The sequence below is a fragment of the Carcharodon carcharias genome, chromosome 9 (assembly GCF_017639515.1).
Source record: "Carcharodon carcharias isolate sCarCar2 chromosome 9, sCarCar2.pri, whole genome shotgun sequence".
NCBI lineage: Eukaryota > Metazoa > Chordata > Chondrichthyes > Lamniformes > Lamnidae > Carcharodon > Carcharodon carcharias.
In genome coordinates, this window is record NC_054475.1 from 156,287,114 (window position 1) to 156,299,825 (window position 12,712).

The window sequence follows — 12,712 nt, forward strand, 5'->3', positions numbered from 1 at the left end:
AATGTCATTACCCGCCTGAACAGAGCTTCTGTCTCCAGCTTGATACAACTGTGGACAACTGATTGGGAGATTCCACAAAGATCCCCCATTGACCCCTAGAAAGAGCCAGAGGCATAGAAGTTGAGGGTCACTGTGACCTTCAGAGTCACTGGCATGGGGTGTCCACTCACACAGTTGGAGGTGATCTCAGGGCCAATCATATGACAAATGGAGGTCATAATCTTCCTGGAGAGGCGGATTCTCCTTCGGCATTGCACCTCGGACTTATTGAGGTAGCTACATCGCTGCCTGTAAACCCTAGCAGCAGAGAAGTGGTGTCTTCTGCGGCCCCTTTTGCCTTGGACTCCCTGCTGGCCCTGCACCCCTTGTGCCTGAGCCCCTCCTCCCACAGGTCCCTCCCTTGGAAATTGCATTGGGACACCCGGCCTCTTCTCCTTTCTGCCCCTCTCCCTTTTTATCCTGCCCTTTGGATAAGGTTTTGCAAAATTTGGGCTGCCCGTGTGACGAGTGTGACATCGCACGGGTGACATGGAATCGAGTTCAAGTGGGTTTTTAATGGTCTTATAATTGGCGGGCAGGGCTCCGACACCAGCGCACTCCTGCCGAGCTGAAGATTGCGCGCATTCAGGATGATCTCAGGACGCTCACCCGATGACGTCTTACACTATTTTACGCCCAATCGGGTCAGGCACACACCTGCCGGTGAGGCGTAAAATTCTGCCCCCTAGGTCAATTGTTAAATTTAAATCTGTGACCGATCGATTTTTGTTCACCAATAGTTATTGGAGCAAATGTGAGTAAATGGAGTTAGGTCATAGATCAGTCACAATCTCACTGAATGGCAGCTGAACAGTTTAAATAATACATTTTAGCTCCTTGACACTAGCAAAGACCAATAGCATACATAAGTCATTGTTCTGGTGGTTAGATATTAGAAGAGATGCAGTCTCTATTTTTAGTGGAATAATGAATTAACTTCTGCATAAAGAATAAATGTAATCAAGCTTCCATTATTAGCAACAACTTTAAGGTAGGAATGACAAGCTGGGGATAACTTCTAGAAGGTGCTGGGTTCAATTTTCACTCCAAGACCTGAGCACAGGTTCTAGGCTCAGGTTTCAGTGCAGAATTAATGAGGATGGACAGAGGAAGAAGCTGCAAGAGGTGGAAGTCGGCCGCCTTGGGAATGGAGAGTGTATGGAAGCTCAGCTTGAGGTCAAATTAAGAGCAAAGACTGCAAATAATTGGGCTCAGCCCAAGAAAGTGGCCAGAGGGAAATTAGTGGCAATGGTCAATGTTTGTGGTGGGACCCAAGAGTAGGGCGTTGACCGTCCCAGTATTTATCTGGAAGAAAGTGCAGCTAATCCAAGACTGGATATTGGTCAAGTTTTACACAGTGTCAATGAAGGGTCGAGACGTGCTAGAGAGGAGCTGCATATATGTAACAGGAACTAATTGCACAAACACCCGTCTATGACTTACGGTCCTCTGATATTAAGATCCACTAACGTGTACCAAGGCTGCCATCTCTCACTGCTTTACAATCTAAAGATTCAGAAATTAGGGAAGACACTTACCCGAGTTTCCCTTCTTTTGTGGTTTTTTGGTGGTTTTGGGTGACTTTGTGGTTTTACGAGGAGACGAAGTAGTTTGAATCAAATCCCATAAGCTAAAATCATCTGTAGGATCAAAGAGAAGAGTATTTGTATAGTATGACAATCACTGTCACTGAGACTACAAGGAAATAACAGCTTCTGAAGCCAAAATGCAGCTTTGCTAAAATAAACAGAAGTATTCAAGGAGAAATAAAAACGCGAGATTAATGAGTAAAGGTGAATTGGATCCAGTGGAAATGGTGAACTGGGTCAGTCTGTTTATTTTGTGTTTGGCTCCCTGTAGAATGGTGTTTACTTGAGCTTTATAATCAACAGTGAATGAATAATTGTGGAGGTTAACCACAGTCCCCTTTGTACAGCTGATTTTAGAGATTTAGAGATGAATTGCAGTCAATCTGAGTTCAAGTTAAAAGAAAACCCTCTTCCAGCTTGTACCTATGATTTGAACCTGATTTTGTTTTGATGTGCAGCGACTGGCTGACCTGAAACACACACTTGTTGCGACTCTCCGTTTACATTTAACCTTCTGCGGTGTAAAGTTCCCTCAAGTAAGGCATCAAAAACAGCTTTATAACACTGGTTGCCAGGCAGAAGGTCATGGGTCAAGCCTTACTGTTAAGATTTGAGAACATAAATCTCTCCTGAAACTGATGGGGTGGAATTTTGTGGAGGCGATGGGGGTCTCGGCTGACAGATGGAGAGCTGACGATTGCCATGTGTGGCCTCTATTTGGGAAGGCCCACTGTGTCATGTGCCAATCAGGCACTTGATAGGCCAGCGGTGGGCCTTCCTTTCCCCTGGGACCAAGGACCCTGGGGGTGTAAACCTTGCCCTCCAAGAGCTGCCAGCACTGGAGAGGTGGAGGCTTCCACCAGTACTACACCGACCCGAGGCCTAAGGTCATCGCTGAATCCTAGGCCAGAGTTGAGTGATAGTGGGGGTGGGAGAGGGGTGGTGTGATTGCGCAGTGGGGGTGGGTCACAGGGGAGGGGGGGTTTGCACTAAGAAGAGGAGCGTGGCTCTCAAGGGTTCCCTCCCCTTCCTGATGCCGGGTGGGTACCTTGATCAGCCACTGAATCCTTTTTGAATAGGGGAACCCCTGCGAGTCCTCAAGCAAACGCACCAGGATTTGCTCCCTAAATGGTGAGCCCCACCCCCTCTCGTTGCTGGGTTAATACCAGCATCGACAGAATGAGGCCCATAAGAGGGCATTAATTGCTCACATAAAGTCATCAATTGGCAGGGGAGGAAGGGCCTCCACAGGCCTTCCCACCACGGACTTAATTGGGGGTGGAGGCGGGAAGTTGGTGGGGTGCACACCTATCACTCTCAAACCTGATTAAATGTCTCCCTACCACCAAACCTGTCACAGGGGAGGTCACAACCTTCAGCCCACAGATCCCAGTACTGTCAGACATGCTGCCTTTCGGGTGTGATGTTAAATCGAGGCCTCATTTACCAAATCAACAATAAATTCTGATGTAAAATATGAAGAGGGGAGGAGTTTGTCCCTCAATTCACACATAGCTACGCAAATTGCCTCGTGTCCACTCATTACAACATCGATTACCATTTAAAAATAAATGAAAGTACCACATTGGCTCTGAATCGCTTTGAGATGTCCTGAGGCTGTAAAAGGTGCTAAATAAATGCAGGTTCTTTCTTTCCTCGGTCACAGAATTATTTAGAAAACAAAATAAAAGTTAGTTTTTTTTTAAATAAATGAAAAGAATAAATAGATTAAACATTTCACAGCTCTCACCAGAGTTGACAAATACCACAGAGGCTAAGATTTTAAATAGCAGCAAAAGCACAGGAGGGTTCACTTTAGAAATTTCTAGATGTTCTGCTGAAACCCGGTCTTTGCGATTGACTTGGATTAATGAATGAGGTGACAAGCTAGCACCCACTGACAAGCCAGTTTCCTTTCCCCCACCAGTTTCACTCCCAGGCTAACGTAAATGAATGGACAAAGGAGAAGGAAGTAGAATTTTTCTTCAGGTGTCGTAACATGTCGATTCTGCCAACAGATGTCACTGCAGAACACTGAATGAATCACTATCTGACACACAAGTCTTTCATTGCCTGATCCGCTTAACACTAGATGAAGTTATTGTTTAATTGTTTAACTTCTCGAGTATGCACTGCTGTCAAGACAACCAGCAATAGCAGTTTGTCATTTGCTGACAGCTCTTTCAGTTTACAAGGATACCCAACTGAACCCAGATCTCAGAAGAATCTGTGCAGATCTTGTAAAAATTAGGTGTGGGGTTTGTTACTGTGGTTTGAAATGGTACCAATTATTGCTACACTTCTCAGGGGCACATTCCGGCCACACCAGTCAGCTTTTATGATATGAATTATATTTTTATTAAGTTTGTTCCATGGTGTTGGGACCATAAGACATAGGAGCAGAAATTAGGCCATTCGGCCCATCGAGTCTGCTCCGCCATTCAATCATGGCTGATAAGTTTCTCAACCCCAGTCTCCCAGCTTCTCCCCGTAACCTTTGATCCCCTTACCAATCAAGAACCTATCTATCTCGTCTTAAATACACTCAATGACCTGGCCTCCACAGCCTTCTGTGGCAATGAATTCCATAGATCCACCACTATCTGGCTAAAGAAGTTTCTCAGGACAGGAAAACTGATGGACAAAAACATTTTCAGCCAGTATTTCGAGCAACTTGAATGCCTCTGTCAGTGTTCCTAGACCCACTGAGAACACCTAGTGCTTCCAGATCTCAGGATCCCCTGTCATTGCTCCAAGAACTTGGAAATTTCCAACACACCACCAGGAATAACCATTCCCTCCAGATCCTATTAACCCCTTCTTCATTCATCACAGCTCTGGGACCCTCTGATATGTGGATGCACCTCCCCTATGTTCCTGTACTCTCCTAGTTGTGCCGTTAGTTGCTAGGACTCCACTTCCCATCTTCTCCTGTGCACAAACCACTGTTCCCAGCACGCTCTCCATACACCCCCCCCCCCCCCACCCCCCCCCCCCCACCCCCCCAACCCTCCTTCCCTCCACCCCTTGTAGATATACCTAGCAACACCCACCACACAGTTCAGGTACTTCCCTGTGTACCAAATCCCATTGTCCAAGCCAGTGCAACCACCAGGAGTAATAGCCTCTAATGCTTCACCTGTTGCCTCCCTGCCCCCCTATCAAATGCTCCTGACACTGATCCATCTCATACACACCAGCTCCATCACTATTGCTGCCAGTTTCAGGGACCCTCAATGATCCCAAATCATTGGAACATCCTCCACTTGATAATGGTCTTGCTCCCATACCCTCAGAGATCCCATTCCTCACTGTCCCATGATCCCAAGGGATCATGCATTCCAGCAGCTCTGATATGTCAGTCTCTTTCCACACAGTACTCCAGACTTAGGCACATTAATCCCTGCCTCCTGGAACCAGCCACCCACAAAGCAATAAATGTTGGAACTTCTTCCCAGATTCTGTGCCCAACTCATTTGCTCTCCCAACCCACAGTGTTGCAATAGATCAGTGGGAATGCCTGCTGCCACTCACCCCAATATAACCAGACCATGCGTTCCAACCCACCCATGCTACAAAGCCCCAAGATTTCCCCCTACAATAGAACTATTCCACGGAACCATAGCACTTCAATGTTACTGAAGCCAAATATTTCCCTTGACTGCCACTAAACTCTGTAACTCCTGATCCCATTGCCTGCCATAACTTGCATTCAATTTTTATATGTGTTGTCTACCATCTTGTTTTGCATCTTACACTTGAACAGTGAAGAGACAATAAATAATGCAAAAATAGATATATTAATGTGCATTGTTATAGAATTTGAACCCCATAGGACTGGGAGAAATACCACAATTCCACACAATAAAACCAGAACCAGACTTAATTATTCAGTCATATTCATAAAATAACCCTGATAATTTACAAGATATAATACTCCTTCTGCTCTTATTTTATATCATTTTATATATACCAAATTACATTTCCTGTGCCATACTGGTGTTATGCTATGTAGCATACCATGTATTATGCTCTTTCTTCCTACATCATACAAGCCTTTGAATACTGAACACAGCTTCCACTATATAGATCAGATGAACAACAAATTAACTTGAATGCACATTAACAACCTGGTAGGATAAGCGCTGCATCTGAAATATTTTGAGGCAGGGATCACTTCCTGATATTGAGATATGATGAACTGATGTGCCCTGTCCCCTGCACCTGTCTTGTAATTCATTCCTTCCCCTGAATCCTCCTTTAAAACCTTTAAACCCCCTTCTTAAAGGTTGTAGTCTGTAGAAAGTACAGTAAATGCACTAAGTATGTTGTGTAAGTTTAGAGCAAGTAAGTTCTCTGTTTCAGGACAAACTCAGAATTCTTTAGGTATCATCCGTACAGGTAAGAACTGCTACACCCTTGCCTCTTACAGCCAGGCCTCGTCAGAGTTTGGCCTTATATATTGATGCACGTTTGTTTTATTCAGAATTTCACACTGGTTTATTCAATGGTGGGATTATACAGCATGAGCAGTGACATCTGTAGAAGTGAACTTTGATAAAATGGGACTAATTTTAAGCCTACTCCACCCCATGGATATGGGGCAAGTTCAGGGTCAGATGCCTATTTCACATCCAATTGCAATTTCAAATACCCAAATATCTTGCCTTTGACCCTACATTCACTATGGGGATAATTTTCGGGAGCGGGTGCGGACACAGGGTTGACTGACACCCGGAAGCGGCTGCGCCCCTCCATTCACCCAGCGTGATGCACGCCAGGTAGCACTCAGCGCTACCTGTGCGGGTTGGGGGGGGGGGGGGGGGGGGGGGGGGGGGGAGGAGGGAGAGTCGGAGCCTGCACTCTTTCATGATGCATGAGCGCCTCAGGGAGATTAAGTTGAATTTGAAAGTTCAAAATAAAAAAAAGTTTAAAAATCACTTACACGTGTACCCTCTTGTGACGCTGTCACATGGGGCTGCATCTTCCAGTCGGCAAAATGACGCAGGGTGACATCACCCTGCATCATTTACGTTCTCAGGTTGGCGGGCGCAGACCCGAGTCGGCTGCGCACCCACCGACATGTCAACAGCCACTTACAGCCATTAACAAGTAATTGAACTGTTCAACAGACCTGCCTGTCCAACCTTAAGGTTGGTGGGCAGGCTGGGAGCCCATGCGGGCTTCTGAAAAGACATGAAGCTTCATCCACGGCCAGAATGAGGTTTCACGAGGGATTTAAAAATTTCAGAGTATTTTAAAATAAAAGTTATGGACGTGTCCCAACTCATGTGACCGATTAGAGTTTAGAAGAATGAGAGGTGACCTTATTAAAACATAAAAGATCCTGGGGGGTGGGGGTGGGATTTGCTAGGGTAGATACTGGGAGGATGTCCCCACTTGTGGAAGAGGCTAGAACCAGAAAACGCAGTTTAAGAATAAGAGATCTCCAGGATGGAGACCGGGAGAAATATTTTCTCTCTAAGGGTCATTAGTGTGTATGATTTTCTTTCCGAGAAAACAGTGGAGGCTGGGTCATTGAATTTATTCAAGGCAGGGTTAGATTTCCAATAGACAAGGGAGTCAAAGGTTATGAGAGCAGGCGGCAAAGTGGAGTTGAGACCACAACCAGATCAGTCATGATCTTATTGAATGGTGGAGTAGGCTCGAAGGGCTGAATGGCCTACTCTGCTCCCAAGTCCTATGTTACTAAGTCCTATGTTCCTTACGTAGTTCGGTGTCAAATTTTGCTTAAACGATTTTGTGAAGCACCTCGAGAATTTTTACCATGCTGGGCTTCTATGTGCATGCAAGGTGTGTTTGAATATTTTGGAATCAGGAATGGGGGAAAGTTGGTCCATGTTTTCTCCTTTTCCCAGGCAGATTTGGAAAAATCAACCCTTCTAGAGTTGACCCAGCGTATCTGACTTACCATCACCTATTGCTTTCTTTGGTGCTTTAGTGGTTGTTGTTCTTCGGGGGGCTTTGGTGGTAGTTTGTTTATCTGAGGGAGTGTCAAAGTCAAGTAAATCTGAATAATCAAAGTCCCCTAGAACAGAAGAAATGTAATTGTAGAATTAAACTGGAGCCACAATACTGTGCACGCAGTAAAAGAAATCCTTTCAAAGAGTTGTCAACCAAAAAATTACCAGAATGGCAAATGTTTGTGAGTAATATCTTCACATGCAAGACTGTTGCAACAAGTCAAGCAATGCAGTAATGCTCTGTTTTGCTAGATGGCAATAGATGGAACACTCTGCACCCATCCCGATATCTCCTCTATGAATGAATGCTCGAGGGAGGAAGCAATAACAGCAGAACTCATCCCACCTTATAGGAATATTTTCCAGTCACAGAACACCAAGTCATAATGAAGCTTTCCTTGCTTGCAGATGACCCAGGAAGCATAGACGTGGTGAGGGGAGGGTGATTCCAAAGGGAATCCTGAAAGTTTATTTTAATATTTTAAAGTTTTACTTTTAAAACTAAAAGTGCACTTATGACAAATAATCCAAAATGATAATTTTTAACCATACTGCACAAAGCAGATGAACTTTTCCGCCAAAGGTCACTTGTTGGTGATCAGCTTTTGTATAAGATGCAGTGAACACTTTACACTGTGAATGTAACCAGTGAACAACATCCACTGAATTAGGGTTAACTGTTGCCAAGAATCTGATTACTAACCTCAACACTATAAGCTTAATAGTTCTTTCCTACTTTTCAAAAAAGGGCCGAAATTCACAGGTGCTATCGCAACTCATCTGGGGACCAGTTAGCTGATTCGACTGGATGGCTAGCATGTGGTTCAGTGTGGGTTCAATTCCTGTTCTGGCTGAGGTAGACTTGGGACCTGCCTCCTTGCTGTGCCCCTGAGAGTGGAAGGCAGTGAAAAACCACTGCTGACAAAATAAAACTGCCAAGAAAATGGCTCAGGATGAAGCATCAGCAGACAAAGAGCCAAGGACCTGCCTTAGGGCAGAGCACACATACCATACCATTGAGATTCATGCAATTATCACAAACTTCAACCTGACTGATCCAATCTACTCATTACTTTGCCACTTGTGAATTATGGATTCTATCACTTCTTTTATATGTTGCATGTTCAATAGTTTTTTCAATGCACGTCCCCCATATTATGTCAAATGAGAGTTCTTCACAATGTTCAATTATCCCCTTCATTCAGATACATTACTATGATTTGTAATGACAGGTAAAAATAGCAGTGTGATTGAAAGCCCCAAGGTTGGAGGTTATTAACTGGGACTCTGAACTAGGCATGAGCTCAAAACATTTATCTGACAATCATTACTTCCTCCAGATCTACCACTGCCGCCCCCAACCACAGCTTTCCCATTCCTCCAGCCTTTTGTGCATGTACCAACAGAGGTCACTTCCCAACATTTCCTTCCTTAAACCCCATTAACCACTCTACCTCCCTGTCCTCCTTTAAGATTCCCCTAAAAACTTGCCTTTTTGACCAAGCTTTTGATCATCCGTAGCAATCTCTACTCCCTATAGTTCAGCATCCATTTTACTTAAGCCAACATGAAATACCTCTGGACATTTTCTGCATTAAAGTAGAAATGTAAAATATTGGTCCTGAGCAGGACCCATTGGATTCAAATAATATCCTTGAATAGATATTGTCAACCAGTGCTACTGCAAGTGTGAAGAATTCCAAATAGGAACCCTTGCATTTTTTTTTAGCTACTGGGACAACCCTACTCATTCGCCAACCAGGGATGCGTTTTCAGAATCATGGCATTGTTTAAAGCAGTAATATAACTTTCAAGATTCTCTTGTTTATTTCCATTGTTATGTGAATAGTTTTAATGCTACAGAGCATCCATGATATAATTATTCCTGGAATGCACTGTACAAAGGAAAAGCAAGAGTATTTTTCAGTAATGCTTGGTGAAGATTAGGGTGGGGGAATGGGCGGGGGGGGGGGGGGGGGGTAGTGAGGGGAATGGGGGATGTGCCCATCCACACAGATCCTAAAACAGTTAGAAGAAACCAACAGGAATTGACTGGCTTTGTTTGTCATTTAAAAAAAATGAATTAAATGTCTGACAGACATCTCAAAACATTTATACAGATTTCTAAACTATAGTATAAAAACACACTGAGGGTGGAGGGGAGAGAATAGAAGAGCAAATTTGAAAAAAAAAGTGACTGAGTGATTCAAGGTCCTCAGCATATTGTTGTGCAGTCAAAATGCTTTAAGAGGTTTAAGAGGGACATCCAGGATACAACAATGAATACATGTAACATGTCTCCTGTATCATGTCGATGCATTTAAGGAAAAGATGAGTACACAAGGCAGAAAGGAATAGAAGGTTATGCTGATAGGGTCGGATGAAGTAAGGTGGGTGCAGGCTCACATGAAGCATAAACACCAGCATAGACCAGTGAGTTGAATGGGCAATTTCTGGGCTGTAAATTCAATGTAAAACCCAGCAGTACATATTAACGTTATTCATTTCATTTACTTATTGAAAGGTGACAATAATCCACTTCGGAGACTTATGTTAATAGCAGCTACTTTATGCCAGAGAGATTATTAGAATCTTTCCGTGGATTTAAATACAAGGGAGCTCAGCAAATAACCCTTAGTGATTTGTGTTGGGTTCTAGGTTGCAACATTGAGTTTATATTCCTTCAATTTATTTTTAAACAAACATTTTGTGCATATTTGCCACAATAGAGTCAGGATTCCAAGAAAGAATCTTGGGTGCATTTTTCTTTCAATTGTTATCTGCGTTTTTCCTAAGTGACTTATTTATTTTCTTGTACTTTTCGTTTCTCCTCCAGTCACTACACATGCGTTTTGTCCACAAAACAGAAACACATCAGATATGGCTGCAATTGGGTGGATTATTGTTTATTCAACCCAGACAACAAGTAAACCAGGACTATGAGGTAAAGCACCTAGGCACCCACATTCAGCTTGGAAAGTGCCTTATTATATTTTACTTCTCCCTCCCGAGGACAGGATACTCTTAAGACAGGGCGCTTCTTAAATCTCTAACAAAGGATTTATTCAACTACCAGCATCTTTCCACCTGAGATCATCAATGATCAAACACTGCAAGAATCTTGCTCCAAACAATGTGATGTCTACACGATAGGTAAAAATATACCCTTGGAATATGCTTGTCTTTCCATAAAATTGGCCAAGCTTGGAAAAGTGTGATATCGCTGTTCTCCTTCAACGGGAAACATTTGGATCTACAGCGTCTACGAGCCAGATTATATTAAATTAATCAATTTACTAACATTTGCAAATTTGGGGTGGTTTTATGTCCTGGGGCCACATCTGGTAGGAACTATGCTCAATCAGTGCAAACTTATCAGTTGGAGTGGGTTCAAGTAAGGTCTGTTGTGTGTAAATATTACAAGCAAAGTGAATTTGCATGTGGAACTACGCTTTAGTTTTAACTTGTTCTTGGGGATATATGTGTATTTTAGATATATTTAATTGTCTGCAGGTGGTGAATGCATTAACTGGAGATTCACTTGTGCTCCTATAAATAGGAACAGACTGAAACTGTGGATGTTGAGTTAGGAGGTACGTGTACATTGGGTTTTACATTGCAATGTGTATCTCTGTAAATAAATTTTGATACAAAATGATGTAAAGACCAGCTCCAGTTCTATCCTTCACCATCTGACTCCCTGGAATAGATCAGGTGACACTGGCAAGACAGCATTTATTTCACAATTCCAGATATTCTACAGTGGCAGTAGAGGCCTTTGTATAACTGACTTGTACTTGACAGGCATTAAGAATCAACTGGATGGTGAAGATTAGCTTCCTCATCTTTGGTGGGCAGCAGCTTCCCAATGTTAAGATTAATTGAATGTAGTTTTTCAACTTGCCATATTGGGAAATGAACTTATGGGGTGGTTATTTAATTGAGGTGACAGGGGTTTCACTCACCGGCTAGAGAATTCCAAATGTTAATGTCCTTCTGAGAGAAGAAATTCCACCACATTTCTAGTTTAAATTCCTTATTCTGAACTGTGCCTCCCTGCAAGTTCTACATTCCCCAGTGAGGGAAACACGCTCTCGGCATTTAACATATCAAGACCCATCAGAATCTTATATGTTTCAATAAGATCACTTCTCATTCTTCTAAACTCCAATGAGTATAGTTTCTTCATCCCAGGAATCAACCTAATGAACCTTCTCTGGACTGCCTCCAATGCAAATGTATCCCTGCTTAAATACGGAGATCAAAACTGTGGCCAGTACTCTAGGTGTGGTCTAGCCAATGCCCTGTACAGCTGTGCCAAGAATTCCCTACTTTTATACTCCACCCCACCCCCTTGCAATAAAGGCCACCTTTCCATTTGCCTTCCTAATTATTTGTTGTATCTGCATGCTAACTTTTCGTGATTCATGTACAAGGGTACCCAGATGCCCCTGTAATGTAGCAGTGTGCAGTCTCTCTCAATTTAAATAATATTCTGCTTTTCTAATCTTCCTACCAAACTGGATAACCTCATATTTTCCCGCATTATAATCCATCTTCCAAATTTTTGCCCACTCACTTGACCTTTCTATATCCCTTTGTAGACTTTTGTGTCCTCCTCGCAACTTACTTTTGCACCTAATTTTTTTATTGTCAGAAAATTTGGCTAAAATACACTTGGTTCCTTCATCCAAGTCATTAATACAGATTGTAAATAGTTGAGGCCCCAGTACTGATCACTGTAGCACTCTGCTAGTTATAGTGTGCCAATCTGGAAATGAACCAGTTATCCCGGCTCGGTTTCCTGTTTGTTCACCAATCCTCTATCTATGCTAATATGTCAAATCCAACACCATCAGCTTGTCTTGGATAGTAAACTTTTATGTGGCACCTTACTGAACGCCTTTTAGAAATCCAAATACACTAAATCTACTGGCTCCCCTTTATCAACCTTTTTGTTACATCCTCAAAGGTTTCTAAAAAATCTGTCAAAAGCAAATTCCTTTTTAATAAAGCCATGTTGATTGTGTGACGATTTTCTAAATGTCCTGTTACTATTCCCTCAATAATGGATTCTAGCATCTTGCCAATGACAGATGT

The 12,712-nt window shown here is 43.0% G+C and overlaps 1 protein-coding gene and 1 long non-coding RNA gene across 7 annotated transcripts in view; one reads left to right on the forward strand and one right to left on the reverse strand.

The window, feature by feature from the left end:
- Positions 1 to 11,268, forward strand: part of LOC121282162 — a 36,470-nt gene extending 25,202 nt beyond the window's left edge. For all 3 annotated transcript variants that reach the window (XR_005944006.1, XR_005944005.1, XR_005944004.1), the window contains one exon: positions 10,449 to 11,268. This is a non-coding gene — a long non-coding RNA (uncharacterized LOC121282162). The remainder of the gene's footprint in view (positions 1 to 10,448) is intronic.
- Positions 1 to 12,712, reverse strand: part of LOC121282161 (CD99 antigen-like protein 2) — a 162,523-nt gene that overhangs the window by 29,214 nt on the left and 120,597 nt on the right. For 3 of the 4 annotated variants that reach the window (XM_041195694.1, XM_041195693.1, XM_041195692.1), the window contains exons 4-5: positions 7,561 to 7,677; positions 1,578 to 1,679 (exon numbers count right to left, since the gene is read on the reverse strand). In XM_041195694.1, the coding sequence (XP_041051628.1) occupies positions 1,578 to 1,679; positions 7,561 to 7,677 (219 nt within the window). The remainder of the gene's footprint in view (positions 1 to 1,577; positions 1,680 to 7,560; positions 7,678 to 12,712) is intronic. The other variant, XM_041195695.1, reaches the window with a different exon arrangement.